This window comes from Pseudopipra pipra, chromosome 10 (genome assembly GCF_036250125.1).
Source record: "Pseudopipra pipra isolate bDixPip1 chromosome 10, bDixPip1.hap1, whole genome shotgun sequence".
NCBI classification, from domain to species: Eukaryota; Metazoa; Chordata; class Aves; order Passeriformes; family Pipridae; genus Pseudopipra; species Pseudopipra pipra.
In genome coordinates this window covers 15608763-15626462 of record NC_087558.1, presented here as the reverse complement: position 1 = coordinate 15626462, position 17700 = coordinate 15608763, and the positions used below count along the sequence as shown (strand labels likewise).

Below are 17700 nucleotides of genomic sequence, written 5' to 3'. Positions count from 1 at the left end.
TACTGAGGAAAGCAGATTTCTTTAAGGATTGAAAGAGGAAAACCAAAATATGTCTTACTAGGAGCAACATGTAAACAATACAATCTTTAATATGTTGGGCATCCTGAAACTGTGTTACAATCAGCATCACAGCAGTTACTAGTAATATAAATGGTTTGGCTTCTTTGTACTTCTTCATTCTGACTTGTCTGGTTTGTATATCTGCTATCCACTCCCTGGCTTATAGCAGATGCTGTGGCATTGTCATTACTACCCTTACAGAAGCATCTATCACTTCGTGCTAGAACAATTGCTCTTGAGCGCTGGGCCTTTTACTTTGTGATTCTTTCATTTTAGGATAATGACAAATACAAATTCCATTATGTGGATAAAACACTGTCCTAACTGAATTAATAAATGAACAGAAAGTGTATTTTTGGGTAATGTAACTTTATTCCCAACATACGGCCCATAGAAAGATATAATGCAGATATCACAAGTGAACAGCATATTATTTATTACTGTAATATGCAAATAAAGTTACTTTTGACAAAAGACAAAGTGAAGATCTATGTATGAAGAGTACATATCTTTCAAAAAAAAAAAAGGAAAATAAGGGAAATCATCACTTCAATATATATATTTCACAGATAAAAGATAGCTCAGTTAAAATAAGCTATCAGCAGCATTCACAACAAGAAGACATTAAACCTGTAACAAAGAACTGATGTGAAAGTTTATGTGAACATCTTCTCCAACAAAAAAAGCTGATTATAAGAAGTTACTGTGTGTTCACACCATGTGTTGCAGTTCAGTGCCACCTCAGTTGTTTTATGTGACTTTTAAAGGCCATACATAACTACTATATGATCTAAATCTTAAAGTAGTTCAGGGTTTTCTTAAGGGTTTTTTTTTTTTTTTGGCTCATTTCAGTGATCTATTTTAAAATATGTCCTTGCCAACAGCTGTAGAAGTGCAACACTAAGAAGCTGGTGAATTGCAATATAGAACAATACACACAGTGGTTCAGAACTTTTTCTCAGCCAACTTTGCAGCTATAAGGAGGTTCAGTAGTGTTGCAAACTCAACTGTGTCTAATAGTTCTTCGATATAATTGAATAGTATCTATTGTTTTTTTAAGGAATTCCAGCAGCACATATCAGTGTTATACTAAGAACCTGATTTGTCATGCAAAAAACTTTCATAAAACTAGGAGGATAAAAACATACAGTGGCTTTTCTTTGATAGAAAAATTAATGTCAGATTCACCTCTCAAAGCTGAAAATTATGTCCTGTCCCACCATACAACACCTTCTGCATTGGTTACCAGGTGCTTCATGTTAAGAAAATTTATTTGAATAATTCAAATGTTCTTAGCTCTTCTATGCTCTGCAACATCTTATTTTCTAGTGAATAAACTTCTCAAACATGGCCAATCTTATTCAGTTAATGGTGTATACTATGAGCAGGAACACAACTCCTCATAATGTAAAAGTTTTTGTTATTAAAGTAACTGTAACAGAATTTAGTGTGCTGTACTAGAGCTCTTTCCCATGGAAGGACTCAGTGGCAATGTTAAGAAGTTCTACAGTACCTCTAATTAGGTAAAGGGGCCACAGACCCCAGACTGTTCCTGGAATCATTTTCCAGTCACGAGAATATTTTCCATGTTTCCCGTTTCTGCATTTATGATTTTTTTACTTCAGGTGCATTAAGTGTCAGAGCATTTATAATGCAGCCTGTGTGTTGAGGATGGCCACTTTATTACGCAGTTGATACTTTAAAAAAATAAAATTAAAAATCCTTGAAGTAGAATCACAGAATATTCTGAGCTGGAAGGGACACACAAGGATCATCAAGTCAAAATGAGTCACTTCAGAAAAATATAAGAACTTTTCTTCAGTTTTGTATCACAGAAATAGTAATTTTAAAACATTCAATTAATGGAGTTCTTATACTAGCATTTCAACAGTACTTGACTAGCCAGGCAAGAAATACAATCATTTTCTTATACTCTGTAACTATCAGACTGAACACATAGTAGAAGGGACCTTTATAAATCATTCATGTCCTGACCAAATTCTCTCTAGGACTCGTGTAAATCAGGAGTAACTGCACTGCAGTCAATGGATTCTCACCAGTGGTTAGTGGTGAAAAGTTGAAAGAGAAGCAAGGGTAAAGGCTACTAGCATTGTGCTGATATTAAAAGACTAGCAGTGTGCTTTTAATCACTGTATTTGGTACTTCTAAAGTAAGAGATCTTAACTATTTTAAAAGCATGTTTCTCATAATTTATTAGCATTATGGAGCACATTTGCTTTTCACTTAAGTACAGCTTAATGTGGTTGGTTTCATAAGAAAAACATCTTCATACTGTCACACAATAGAAACATGAAATCAAAAAAGTTCTGTAAAAAAACTTCTGGAATTTGTTCTATACTTGTGCTTCTTCTGTAGATTTTTGTCTTGGTTGTTTCTTTTGAATACAAGGTTGTATAAGTAAAAATATTATTCCCACCATGTATAGCAAGCCAGCTATGTAAAAAGAAAAATCGTATTTTTGTGTGATGTCATAGATCCAACCTGGAAAATAAGGACAAAACATGTTTGTTACAAAGCTTGGCAACAAGGTATACTGCATGGGAAAATACAAAAAATACTTCACATTTCTCTGATGACATTTCAGTCAAATCCATAGATGTTTTGTGGACACAAACAATTTTCAAACAAGTTGTCACAGGTCTGAATTTAAAATAGACATTTTGTAATCCCAAACCAATCAGCTCTTCCACCCCACTACTGCCTTTGTGAAATCCCCAACACTGCCCAGTTCAAATGCTCTGCCTTGTGCAAGCAAACACATTCCCAAGAGCTTCCTCAAAGACTCACATACCAGTAAAAGACTTTTGAAGAGATATAATCTCAGTGCTGCAGTGACTCTCATTCCAACCTCAGTTCCTTTGCAAAACCACATTAAAGTTATTTCAGAAAGGTTTGAGAACCCAAACTAGCAAAATTCTCTCATGTCCCGCTGGCTGCATTGCGATGACACCACAGGATCAGCAGCTCTTTTTACATCAACCACTTGCATCCTATTTGCTTCGTAACCAGTGACCAAATACAGAGCCACGTTCAGCACAGACTGAGAGGTGCTGAGGGAACATATGGCAGAGTGAAAACACTGCTGCTTTCAAAGGGCACTGAGTGAGCTTTCTTCTGACTCAGAGGTGGGCAGAGGAGCTGTTCTCTCTTTTCTGGGCTGCTCGTGCTGCCAGTGGCTTCCCTTCAGCCCACAGCCATCCCTGGCTGACCATGGCCAAGACTATCAAGGGTTTTTTCTGCTTTCTTCTGACCAACATCCCTGTAAAAGAGAGCTGTAGTCTGGTACAGTACTGACAATTAGGACCCCTATCTCTTCTGCACTTCCCTGCCTCTTTCTATGAGAAAATTCATAATGAATGTCTGTTCAAACCTAAGTAACTAGGGGTACTATGCATATTACACTTCTACCTTCTGCTGTGAATGGCAGCAAAGAGGTTATGAGCACTTCAGTCCCCAGAGTAAGTCTTTCTGGCTGAAGGAAGGCAAAGTTAGTTACATCAACACATCCACTGGCAGCTTAAAGTGGTGACACCCAAACACACCCCACAGTTCTTGGGGGTAATAACTGTGGTACAAACAGCTGCCTGCCCTGAGAACTAATCATCATTTTTTCATGTGGTAGAGGAATGGGTATGTATGGTGCATATACTACATAAAACAGAAAAATAGGTTACACCTTTCTAGTTGAAAAAAAAAGTGCCTGACACTGTTTTAGGGAAACATACCATTGAAAGCATAGATTGTAATAAATCTGGGGTTATTTCCAAGGACTGGAATTTGCAATGTGTGAGCTGGTACCCAGAAGATGTGATCTGTGAATTTGTACAATTTAAAGCTGAATGTTATAGTCCATTCTGGAGTAGCTGTGATTTTGTTAACTACACATGCTCATAACATAGGAAAATTTAATAAGAGAAGGAGTCATACAGTTATTATACAAACATCTGTTGTTTAGCAATTTGAACTTTTTACCTGCAAAGGGTGGTCCAAACAATGCAGATATTCCATTGGCACAAATGATGATGCCATAGGCATTTGCAAGGTGTTTAGTTCCAACTAAATCTTCAGTCACAACAGGCATTAGAGAAAAATAGCCACTGGAAAATCCTATTAGAGCACAAACCACAGCCAGGCCGACATATGTTTGTATTAGTGGCAAAGTAAGAATGCAGGTGACCAGGGTAAAGTTAGCCATAAGGAAGACATTCCATGTGCTGATGCACGGGAGATCAGAGATGATTCCAAGGATCACTTTACCAAAAATATGAACAATTGCTATAATGGATGTCAAAGGAAATACATTGTCCTGCCTAGATAAGTTGTACTGCTTGACTATTTCTGGAAGATGAATAAAGGGAATGACAAAGCTGCTATAGGCAAACAAAGCCCAAATTATAAAGGCCACAAATACTCTATTGGTAAACAGTGATGCAGCTCCAAAGTAGCTGGAGTACCATAGTGCAAAGCCCTTCCTGACTGTAAGTGTCAGCTGGCTCACTGTCTTAAGCAAGCGCAGTCCATACATATTCCTTCCGCTCCCAGAGCTACCTCCCATTTCTATGTGCTGAGCACTCTCAAGCACTCCTTCATTTGTTGCCTCTTCTTTTTTCTCTGGTTCTTCACCGAGTACTCCATTAGATTTTACAGTCTCTGTAGAATGGGACAGAGCTTTTGCTTGATTATCTTCACTATTACTTCTCACAACAGATTTTTCACTCAGGTCTTTGGGGGAGAGAGGTCTCATAAGTGCCCCACAGACACAAAGGTTCAGAGAGATGGCACCCTGGATGAACATGGCATTTCTCCACCCAAATTCAGTGCAGAGGTACTTCAGTAAGGCAGTCATTAAGAAAGCTCCAAATCCTGTTCCTGTGGTACTGAGCCCTTGTGCAAGTGCTCTTCTCTTCTGAAAATACTGCCCCACCATGACCACTGCAGGCAGATAAACCATGCCACTTCCAATGCCTATGGAAATAATAATAAAAAAATCCTAAATAAATTTAAACTTTTTGTCAACAATGTAAAAAGCAATGAAAAACAGATCAGTTTTATTTCTAACTTTTATGCAAGGTAAAAATCTGGTAAAATCAATAATAAAAATTAATATTCAATTCTGATGTCAGCTTTCATTTCTGTCTTGTAGTGTTTTCCAAAATTTTCAGTACTCATTCCAGTGACAATACAAAACAGATATTTAACTGCTGGAAAAACTTAAACATGTGGAAGATAAAACCTTACCTCAGTTCAGCATGACACTGCTGGAAAGGCACAAACGTGCCACAACCAATCAGGGACAGTTAATGTGAGGACAAACACAGACACACCCTATTCTGCATTTGCAATACCTGCATCTGATTGTATCAGTGACCCGAACTGCTTAGTGAGCACATCTTGCTGCTTTCCCCTAAGTTCACCAGCAGTGAAGATTCACACTGAGTTTTTGTCCTTGCTCTGTAACTGTGGTGCCGCAGTGACCACGATATGTGTTTCAGGAGTCAGCACCAGGGCTTAGCACGGTGGGGGGACCTTGGGTGGCTTCCAGGCTGGTTCTGTTTGGGCACTCCAAGGAAGTCCAGGGAGGGCCACACAGTAGCTGCACAGGTGTAAGTCTTAAAAGGCAGATCTCTAATTTTGTAGAAACCCCCCCACCTGTAGTTAAAAACCAAGGTATTCATGGTATATACTTCAAGCAGAAAGTGTTAAGAGCTGTGCAAACTCATCATTAAAGAAGACAGTTGCCCATTTTTTCTCACAGCCTATTCCTCATAGAGGAATTTGGACTGGAACAGGTGTATGCAGTAAGATATTTCCCAATACACTGTGATCATAATTCAGAAGAGTGTTTTGGGGTTTAAAAGTTTTCCTAAATAGGTGATAACACAGCTGCAAGCAGCTACAGCACGATCTAGCTACAGCTAGGTGTGAGAAAGAGCAGTGATTCCAGCAAAGCCTGAAAAAAAGCCCTTCAACATCACAGCAGTGACCATGACCAGAGCTGACCTGTTTGGCCTATTAGAAGTATTTCTTTGCTAGGCAAATACACATTCAGGTTTTTATTTTGCGCAAATGCCCCTCCCTGGCCACAGAGTTCAGGGAGGCCTCCTTGCCCCCCTGGAGACCTCCTGCTCCTCAGGCTGCCCTGGAGCTCTCGTGCCCCTCACTGCTGGCTGCAGTGAGGAATAAGCTCCTGCTTGCACCAGTGCTCACCGTGTTTCCCCAAGAATATAGCATTTTAAAATGGTGTTATCTTTTCATTCTGTGGGCTACATAGCGAGAGACAGTCTGATTACAAGTGAAGGCCTCATGTACCTGCCTCGCAGGCACACACGGGGCCGCAGGTCTCTCCTTGCCTTTTCCTCACAGATTCGTCAGGGCCAGCTCGGCTCTGCCCCCGCCATGCAGGGCCTCGGGGACAGTTTGCCCCCAGACCACAGTCTGCCCCCAGACCACAGTCTGCCCCCAGCCCACAGTCTGCCCCCAGACCACAGGGCCTGCCAGTGCCAGCGGCTCCAGGACGGGTGAGGGGAGAAGGCTCCTCTGCCCCCACACTGCTGCTGAGGGGAGGAGAGCCCGCAGAGCGGGGCTGGAGCTGTCGGCCAGGAGGTGAGGGGACCAGGCTGTGAGGAGCTGGGGAACTACTCTGAGGTAACCCCCCGGGATGGGCTGAGGCAGAGGGCTGGCTGCGGTCGGGGTCACAGGGACATCCCGTGAGAAGGCGGGAGCCATGAGTAAGGTCACAGGCACAGCATGGGGGCCCAGAAGTGATGGCAGCAAGAGGCGGCCACTGTAAGGGAACAGCAGCCATGAGAGCATGGCACAGACTTCCCTGGGGTGGCGGGGAATGAGGTGACCGTGAGCAAGGGGATGGGACTGAGTGGGCAGAGCCCGAGGCGAGGGGTGAGTGAGGAAACCATGTGTGAGGGGGTGGTGAGCCAGGGACCGGTGAGTCAAGGAGATGGTGAGTCAGGGGACAGTGAACGGAGGTCTCATGGAGCTGGAAGGAACATCTGAGGCACTGCTTTTCTGGCCAGAATTACTCCTGCAACACCATTTTATTTCTCCACCTCACATAGAAGTTTGCTTATGAATTTTTTCCATATAATCTTTGTCACTTTGTGTGTGCTCTTCCTGAAAAGCAGCAAGGGCTGAGGGAAAAATATGTAGATTCCTGCCTGCTCAATTATATTCAATATATACAGAAACAGAAATTCTGAAAAAGGCAAAACCCTGTCTGTGGCCGTTGTTCTTTGTTCAGGAATTTACATTACTGAAGTCTATGGTATGGTGGTATAAAGAGTCAGCACAGTGACCATTGCTAGTTTCAATATTTCTCCACCCAGAAGGCTAAATCAAAATTTCTGAATAGAAATTCTGTAGCTTTCTATGAAATTCTATGAAAGGACGGTTTAAGAGAATGCGGGGTACTGAAGCTATTATTAGTATTACAAACATGACGTTTCCATCTGTCACATATAATACAGACACTGTGCTTCATTTGCAAACATAGCTGGCCATGTTATCTGTGGAGTGAGTAATATTTCAAAGCCCCTTGATTGCTCAGTGTTGCTCAGATGATAAGTAAAGCCCAAATTTTATATTTCTTACCTGAGTAACTTTCACATTTCTGCTTCATATCTATTAATAGTATCTCTTTGCAGAAATGAACAGTAAATAAAATGAAGTAGTGCTTTAAGCAGATAATACTGGGCTATTCTACATAACTTACTTAAAGTAACTAAATTTTTTCACAAGACACATTATTGCTAGAACATGAGCATTCAGGCACTAAGGATCTGTTGATTTTGAAGAAAAATGCCTTTTCATATTTTGATCAGGGTCTTACAAGACAAAAGGTTTTCTAGACATCTAATTTCAATTAAAATGACAAAATATTACTTCGGTCATTTTGGTTGTAAAAAAGTGTAGCACTATTTGTTGCTATATATGATTGCTGACACAATGTGACTATCCTTTATTAGAAATTAGGTATGAAATCCAGCATCATGAATTATCCTAATTGAGGCTGGGATAGAGTTGATTTTCTTCCTAGCAGCTCATACAGTCCGTGTTTTGGATTTGAGGCCCAACTACAGCTGATAACACAGCATGTTTTAGCTGTTGCTGGGCAGTGCTTACACAGCACCAAGGCCTTTCCTGTTTCTCACACCCCCCAACAGTGAACAGGCTGGGGGAGCACAAGAAGCTGGGAGGGGATGTAGTGGGATAGGGGACCCCAACTGGCTGAAGGAATATCCCACACCATTTCATGTTGTACTCAGTAATAAAACTGGGGGAAAGAAGGAGAAAGGGAGGACATTTGGAGCTGTGGCATTTTTCTTCCCAGGTAACAGCTACATGTGACCAAGCCCTCCTTTACTGGACATGGTTAAACACCTGCCTGCCCATGGGAAGTAGTGGATGATTCCTTATTTTTCTTTTGCTGGCGCACACAGCTTTTGCTTTACCTGCTAAACTGTATTTATCTCATTTTTACCTTTCTGATTCTCTCCCATCTCACTGTGGAAGAGTGAGAGAGGTGCTGTACAAAGCTTATCTGCCTACCAGATGTAACCCACTTCACCCTTCAGTTTTAAAGCAGCACACAGTTATTATAATCCGGTATTGTATCAATGTGGAGCAACTCCTGGAGAAAACATTTGCTGTTTTGTCCTGTGACAAAGAGAGGAGTTAGCTATATATATAATTCAACAGTGTTTTAACATCTTTAAATTTCATTTGTTAGAGTTTGGGTTACATTAATTCTTCCAATTAAAAATGTCCTCTAATATATTCACTTGGCTAAAACTGATAAAAGCCCAATCCACTGAGTAAATAATTAAGATTTCTAAAAAAATAAAAGGCTGTAAAGACTGTGAAAAAAGAGCTGGAATAACTTTACAATCTAACTTCCCTCTTGACTCACTCGGATAACCTTCAAAGGAATCAAAAGTAATTGAACTTTCCAACATTAGTGCAGCTCTTACCGGCTGTCACTCCAAACGTGAGGAAGAGGTAGTGCACACTGGAGGCATAGGCACTCAGGATCCAACCCAGGGCATTCAAAATCCCTCCAATTATAGCTGTCAGGCGGCACCCACACATGCTGATGAATAAACCAATAAAAGGACCTGTTCAAAAACATGAAAAAAAAAAGAGAAAAGATAAATTATTTATTTAATTCTTCTGCTCTAGCAATTTTTCACATTGACTTTTTTAATGCTTTAAATAAAATGTAAAACATCAGGCAACTTGTGCAATTAAGTTTATTTTCCATATTACTGCTTAAAATTATGCAAAGAAAAATATGATCAACTGATCAAATACTTAGCAAATACCTGCAAGACCTAAAATCAGAGTTGCCTCATGAAGGATAGACAGTTTAAACAGAGGAAAAAGCTGAAACTGCTGTTCCCAGTGCTGATGCTGTGTGAGTGCAGGCCTTTTTCATAAATAACTAGAAAGTAAACATTTTATTTTGTTTTCAGTGGGATATTTTAGGCAGATCTAAACACAGCTTTTTCAGTCTTCACTTAGGGAGCCATAGGTGTATATATACATGTACATGCAACCATATCCTCCAGATATTATTTTGGATTGACCCAACCACAACTTAAAAAGTATTTTTTAGTTCAGCTGCCAAACTGAAATATAAACTGAATTCAACATTTTCTCCTCCCAGATAGAGTACAGAAAGGACCACAAGCTTCACAGATCATCTGTTTCCTTAATTGTAGTGAGACCTTGAAGTCACAGGCTTCCTTTCCTGCTCATCCCGTCTCCTGGACTGACATCCCTATCATCTTCCCTGTTGTTCCTTTTTCCATCTAAATTGTAAAACTCGTCCTAGGGACTTCAGAAAGGCAACTCAGGACAACTTTGTCAGCTCTGCTAATAAAATGGGAAACTAAGAAAATACTTTAGGGATGAATGGCAAACATATTCTAAAAATCTATGTAGTTTTGAAGTACTGATGCTAGAACATACCTACAATAAGTGTGATGCCCATGCTGAGGGAGCTGACCCACGCCGTTAAGCCACGGCTCTGATTAAACTCTTCAAGCCATTCCATGTTGAGTACTCCAAGGGCCATTTGGGAACCCATGATAAGTATGTGCACAAGGAAAGAGGAAAATACAATCATCCAAGCCCATCCTCCATCGATGTTTGGATTAGGCTTAATTGGCTTACTTCCAACTTTTGAGTTGTCTCCAAAATCATACCCAATATCCTCTCGACTAGCATACATTTTCTCCACAGTATTCTGAAACAAATGCAGTAAATACCTACAAAATACACACAAAAAGATCAGACTTTTTATTTTGGCTATAGTGAATACCACAAATCCCTATCATATTTCGCCACTTTTATTTAGTGCAGTTCTCAAGTTAATATTGTGATTTCAGTGTTCAAATGTAAAATGCTTAGAAAATTGTCCAATTAATTTATTTATTTGTGTACCTTATTATCATGGCTGTCTATGCAGGAGTATTTACAGGCTAAGAGTAGGCTGCATTATTTCCATTACTATAGATTCTACTTACTTTCAGGTGGTTGAGAGCACTCACTCTTCATGGGTTGACTGTGGTCACAAAAAAGACTGGTCTCTCTCTCTATATTTCTTCACTGTATCACCTTTTGCTGTCCCAGTAAGATTTTGTGCCTTTGTGTTCAAGTTCATAAAGCTTTGAGTAAAGAAATTAAATCCTCAAGAGGCAAGTAGGTGAAGTTACCCCATCTTTTCAGAGGAAACCAGTTTTCAGATGTATTTCTTCCTTAGCAATGGCAGAACAAGAATGAAGACAGCAAAAGATAAAGAATTACGGTTCTTGATTTTCAAAACACTTTACTTACATAAATCACAACAAGGGGATTGTTACTACCTCTCTGGCAAGCTTTTTAGTAGAGTCAATGTGACAAACAGTTTGCTATTATGCTTTCAGTTTCCATAGTATTAATCCTTATAATCCTACCAAAACCAAAGAATTCTTCCAAATGAATGTCAGTGCCTATCAGAATCAAACCCACAGGCAGAGATATGTATAGGTGTACATAGGAGCAAGCATAATTATACTTAGCATAATTTGATTACTTCAATTTATTGTAGTTACTCTAAACAAAGATTGCAACACAATGTGAAAATAATTTCAAGACCATTTTTAATTGATTAACATGCAAGGTGCAGAACCCAGCCTTCCCTCCGTCTGATTTCTGCTGCAACAGATTGAAATATTACCCAACTGTGGAGCACCACACAGGTTTCCATGGAGACTAGAAATGTAATGATACAATTTACCAGAGATGGTAATTTTTTGTCTTTCCTTTTCCAGAGAAATAAAAAGAAACATCAGCTTCATGACAGTTGAAACAGAGAAGAAAGTTATCAAAAATTGTTTAAAAAGCTCCTTATATATTCTGTGAGCCCTCAGAAGGTGTCTTTCTGGGCTAGCTCCTCACTGCTGCAAACGGGCAGTGAATGGACTAACTCAGATTCTGTACCAAATGAAGATTTGTCTTTAAATGCACGACTGCATTTTGCTTCTCAAGGTACTACCTTTCCAAACGATTTTACTTTTTTTCTGATTGCTAGATGAACACAGAGAGATGGCCCTGGAGTATTCCACACTGATACACAGATGGAGGCAGAGCTGACTGGTCAAAGTTGTTTCTCTCACAGACACCAGGGAACACCTGTTGACATGTGTGACCTCCCCAGCCTGGCTGTTGGGTAAGTTACCTTTGCAGTCAAGTGCCACCTGACCCTTCCTGGCACTACAGGCAAGAATGTGTAACTAAGGGCAGCTTGGACACGGAGGTTCCTCCAAGAGCACACTGACTTGCCTCATACAGTGAGCTGGAGCTAAAATATGTTGTAATCCTGGCATCAAATTTTTCACAAATACTCTTCAGTGACTAAGTTCTCCCTAGCCCTAACTTGGCCATGGCAGGTATTGGTGACAGGGAAGAAGAACAAGAACTTGTGTACATTTAACACTGCATGGACAGATAAACTGGGATCGATTGATGAGTCCACACCTGGCTGCCAGTGGAAACGGGTACTGAAATGCCTTATAGGCTTTTGCTTTCCAAACTGAGAAACAGGAAGAATGGGGATGGTGCTTAGAGGTCTTTCCAGAGGTCCTGCAGGGTGTTTGAGGCAGGAAGGGTAGCAGGGGAGCCAGGCAGAGCCATGTGGGGGTGCAGACTTGTTTTTTGACAAGAAGACAACAGCCTGGGATAGCCTTAGTTACAAACGTAGCTCATCCTTCCTCTACAAAGGGTAGGTCTTAAAGGTGACATCTCAGCTCTTCCCTAATAATGTACTTGGAGCCAGATCCCCTGTTGCTGTAGTTTAGAGGACTACCTATGGAGGATTCAGCCCACTCACAAGAGAGAAGACTAACTGCATAAAGGCAATAAACACAGTGAATAATCATGCTAATGGGAAATCATGAGAAATAGCAGAATGAAGGAAAATCACAAGCTATTATACATGTTCTGCATAAGATTAATGAAAATGTATGATGGATATTACAGTACATCTTTGATAATGGAATACAAAATTATGTAACTGAAAATTCAGAGTCAGGATTAAATGTGAGGCCTCACCTTTCTCTTTTATGCTTTTGACTGTTTTTGTACACACCTGAATCCTGATACTGGATACAAAAATTTTCTTCTTTGGACAGAAAATTGACACATCTTTTACCTATTTTAAATTATTTGAAACAAAAATAATTGACACTGAGCTACAAAGATATGACACTCATCTCTGCAGTCTTGCTGACAGAATGGGCTTAGATTGAGTAGATGCAAGTTAATGTCATACTTGCATCAAATCTTCAGAAAATGCATATATTTTCCCTTTGAACTGGATTCTTGCTTATTATTACTGTTTTACTGTTAACTTTTCCCTAATGTCACAATTTCAGAGTGAATTCACTCAAAAGCAGGCAAGTCATCTCCAGTAACTGCACAGACTCTCAGGCTCTGGATAAAGCAAGGAATGGATGCCTGGATCACCTTCCCAGTACTGACTCATCGCCCCATGGCCTGTTGTGCCCAGGAGAAATGCACTTACCTGTCCTCAGCCTTCTTCCCACACCACAGCACAGCCAAAAACAGTCTCGTGAAAGGCAGAGGAGCCCAAGGGAGTCTTTGTAATTATGAAATCCTAGAGAGCCAGGCCAGTTTCCCCAGTAAGCAAGGCAGTGAAGACCCATTCACAGTAACAATGTTTGAATACAGCCCCTCACAGGGAATTGCATTTAAAGGCAGGAGAATCTGGATTCCTGTTTGGTCAGCTGGAGAAGATCTAGATTTTTTTTTCAGAAAAGCTTTTAGGACTGTATGCACACAAAGTATGCAGAGCTCTCAGAAAAATGGCCCAGATAGTAGTGCCTGCAAAGATGCTGAGCTTTTTTGAAAATCTGACTCATGAGCTATTTCAGGGGCAAATGCAGGTGCTGTAATAAGACCATAGTTAGCAGCAAAACACCCAAGTTCTCTGTACTATCAGTGGAGTTATGGCTCTCTAGCCTGTAGTTGAACTAGATCACTGAAAAACATCTGATCTTGATATAAAGTCCATATGATGAATAATTGACATATAATTGGGCAACCTCTTCTAGCACGTGACTGCCTCAGTATTAAAAGTTATAGAATAAAATCGTACTTTAAAGGCACTTCCAATGGATAACTCAGAAACGTATTATAACTAGTAATGAGTTTTGCTTTGCAATATTTCCAGTAGACATACCACATGTAATTATTTGTCTGCTGAAGGCATACAGAAAAAACATTGTTAAAAACATCGTTTATTTTGGTTTTCATATGTTTTGGCAGTCTGACCTCACCTAGCCAACACGAGCACTTCAGCTGTCAACGACTTCACTGGAGATGCAGACACTGGCCACTTCTGCCACTCAGAGCCACAGTGGCAAGAGTGTGTGTCCAGCAAAGAACACAAAATCGGGGAAATTAAATGTTCAAAAGGCTAACTGCCAGGGTCACAAGTTTGCATGAAGTCGGCAGCGGTTCCATTTCCAGACCGGGGGTGCTGCCCTGCTGTCCCTTCCCGAGAGCTGTTTCCCAAGCCCTGCTCTGACCTCCCCGGGCGATCCCTCGGTGCTGTTCTGCCGCGGTGCGACCCACGCGTGGTGCCACGTCCCCGGGGACTGCGGGGATTGGTTTAGGCAGTAAAACATTTTTCTCCTAAGGGAACGGGCAGCTTTTGCCAAGGGAATGGTCAGCTTTCACCAGGCATGCACCTTTGTATTGTACAGGGTTACGAGAGCAGCCCGAAGGCAGGGGATGTACTTTTCGCCCCAAGATAACAGATTTGGGAGCTCCACATGCTGAGCCTTCCCCCAGCACTCCAGTGAGGTTCCCCTACGCGAAACACCGCCGGGGCGGGCACGGCCGGGGGCCCGGGCACGGCCCGCGGGGCTGCGGCGGGGGCGGCGTTCGGGAGGGCGGCGCGGCGGCGGCACCGCCCGCCCGCGGAGCACAAAGGATGACCGCGAGTTACCCCGCTGCGGCAGCGGCGCTCCCGGCCCGCCGCGGGTCACGGGGGTCCCCGCAGTCCCCGGGCAGCCCCGCGCCCCTGCCCGCGCTGCACCGTGCGGGGACAGCCCGGCCCGGCCCGGCCCGGCCCGGCCCTGCGCGCCTTTGCCGCAGGCGGTCCCTGCCCGCTCCCGTCCCGGTGCCGGTGCGGGTGCGGTGCGGCGGCTCCCGGCTCCTCCCGAGGTACTCACCGCGCCGGGCTCCGCCAGCGCCGCCGTCCCTGCCCGCCACGGCGCCGAGCCCCCGCTGTCAGCCCAGCCCGAGCCCCGAGAGCTGCTGCGGGCTGCGGTGTCCACCTGCGCCCGGCCCCGCTCAGCCTCGCCCCTGCTCGCCGCCCCGGGGCTTATTTTCCATTGGAGTGCGGCACTGGTCTGGGGCCCCCTGCCCCCCAGGCGGCTCGTCTTCTGCACCGCCTTGTCTCCATTCCCTGCAATTTCAAATCTCCACGCTCTTTCATTCCTGCGATACCGGCTAATTCTGGTTTGGCGGAGCAGATTTGCAATCCTCTCACATGCACACTCTTGTGGCTGAATGAAGTTTATTGCTGCACAGGTTATCGCCGGAAATTTACATCCCAGAGAGTTAGAGGATATAGTCCAATAAAAGCAGCCAGTATCAAGATCTTAACGGCCGTTGAATTATGTTTACTTCTTCGTTGAATTTATGCAGCTAAACCACCCTAAGAATGAAGCTCGAAAGTTTCACTGTATGGTACCGTATTTGTGTAATAAATAAGTTTCAAAAATATTACTCCCTTAGGAGAAAAGCTGCAGAAATACATTATTTTTTCAGACCAGTATTCACACCTCAGTCGTATCTTTCTGAAAAATCTGACTAATGAGATATATATTCTGCAGTTCATTGTTTTGATTATTTGCAGTGAATATACCCAGGCTAAAATGATTTTATACCACCACACAAAACTTTCATCATGGCAGAATCTTGATGTCCTAGCAGTGCACGGAGTAGTATAAATGAAGACTGTTCAAGAATATGTAAGAAGTACTTTGAGAGAAAAGAAAATGAGGAGAGGCCAACAAGAATGTTTTAATGGTGTTGTTAATGCTGTCTACGTGCAAGACATGGTGGTACAGAATCTGTTAGAATTGCTTTTAGAGGGGTTAAAATATGTGTTTGGGGCTTTTTATATATTTTTTCCTACATTTTTATTTGACTCTTTGGTTTATCTGCTGTTTAAACATGAAAATCTCATCTGTTTTTTAATTCAAAAAAATGTGCTGCTCCATTATGTATTTAGTCTATCAAATATATCATTATGAAACACTTCTATCTGGGTTAGATTCAAGTGTGTGGCAGACTATGGGCTGTTGCTATGGCTTCGGTCTTTACATAAAACTTACACTACTTTGCATTGTAGTCTTCAAAAAATAATCCTTTCCCACAACAAACAACTGGATTACTGTCAGAGACTTGTGACTGGGTTCTTTATTTTTCCTTTATAAATAAAACTAGATTCGTCATTTTAAAAGACTATGACACTGCATTGCAAATGTGTGTCATTCTGAAGTATACATATTCCTTGGTTCCTTTGTGTTTTACAGAAAATACCTTGCCCAACAGTGTATGGGCATTCTTATCCCAGAATTTAGCTTTGGCATTAGCTTTTTGCCTGAAGTCTGGTTTCTTAAAAGATATAATGCTAGGTATTTGACATTTGAAATCTGCTGCTTGTTGACTAATGTTATTACTCAAGTTTGAGGCACATATATTTGCACTTGTGAATTATCTAACATGCTACCATGTTTTATTAATCTGGCACAGAAATAGATTTGTCTGTTAACCCCTCATTGCCTCCAGTACCCGAGATGCTGCCTGCGTGCCTAAATCCTTGTGCCAACAGAGATTTGATCGGATGGAGAATTCACTTAGCTGTGTCATACTGCTACAGCAGTTCTGCTTCATGTGTCATTGTGGTTCTGGGCTATAAGCCTGGATTTATGTTGTCTTTTGGGAAGGTGAGTATGTAAGGACCTACTTGAATTTAACCATTAAATTGTGCAGGTCTAGCAGCAAGGGTACAAACTATGTTCAGTAAGGGAAAAGTCCGTTTTGTAAGAATGGGAAAGACAATTCTATGAAATCAGAAAAAGTGCAGTTTTTGGCAAAGGTGAATAAGGTGCCTGATCCAGTAAAATAAGATGTAAACCAAGTCTGACAGATTCTGGTGCACCCGTGCACAATCAGTCACAACTCCATGGACTCGGCTTCAGACTTTTGCTCCTTGTTTTGCCATTCACAATTGCTGGCAAGAGTCCAGCTCAATGATCTTTGCCGCTCCCCTTCGGGTAGTTTTAGATCGTTATCAGATCTCCCCTTATTTTCTTCTTTGCCAGGCAAACCAAGCCCAACTTCTTCAACATCTCTTCACAAGTCATGTGCTGTAAGCCATTTACCATCTCATCAGCCCTCTGCACGTCCCTCTCCTGTTTCTTGAAATCTTTCTTGAACTGGGGAGCCCTAAAGGGGACATATTATCCCAGGTGTGGACTCATTAGCATTAAATAAAGAGGGATAATAATTTCTATTCATCTGCTGTCCATGCTCCCTTCCTAATGTAGCTCAGTGTATGGTTCGCTTTCTTCGCAATAAAAACACCCTGTTGGCTCATGTCCAACCGAGTGTCCGCTGTGACAGCCACATGCTTTTCAGCTGCTGCTGCCCTGAGCCTGCACTGGTGCCTGGCACTGTCCAACCCCATCTGTACGCTCTGCACTCCTCGTTAAACTTCATGAGGTTTCTGTTGACCCGGGTTTTAAGTTTCTCAAAGGCCTCTCAACTGAACCTCCGCTGTTTGTTTTGAAAACCACCCCTTCTAAGTTAGTATTGTCTGAAAATCTGCTGCAAGTGCATCCTGTATCCAAGTTACTGGCACCAGTATTGACTCCAGACTGTTTTGTTTGTACTGGTCACCAACTAAACATCAACCCATTGATTCCTACTCTTCAATTGCCCAGCAATCCATCCGGTTTTATCCATCTAGCAGTACATTCATCCAGACCATACTCTTCAGCTTTTTCCTCACCCTGGGCTCCAACC

General features: G+C 42.0%; 1 protein-coding gene across 2 annotated transcripts; it reads right to left on the bottom strand.

Moving 5' to 3' along the window:
* Positions 1-410: 410 nt before the first annotated feature.
* Positions 411-14947, bottom strand: SLC16A14 (solute carrier family 16 member 14). Of its 2 annotated transcripts, none has more exons than XM_064666434.1 (6): positions 14835-14947; positions 10623-10849; positions 10066-10364; positions 9066-9209; positions 4054-5046; positions 411-2562 (listed from the first exon to the last, which is right to left on the bottom strand). In XM_064666434.1, the coding sequence occupies exons 3-6, from the start codon at positions 10325-10327 to the stop codon at positions 2414-2416; spliced, it is 1548 nt and encodes a 515-aa protein (XP_064522504.1). In that variant the 5' UTR covers positions 10328-10364; positions 10623-10849; positions 14835-14947; the 3' UTR covers positions 411-2413. The 2 variants fall into 2 exon arrangements, with proteins under 2 accessions (XP_064522504.1, XP_064522503.1); XM_064666433.1 differs by having other exon boundaries at positions 10623-10853; positions 14835-14923.
* Positions 14948-17700: the final 2753 nt, after the last annotated feature.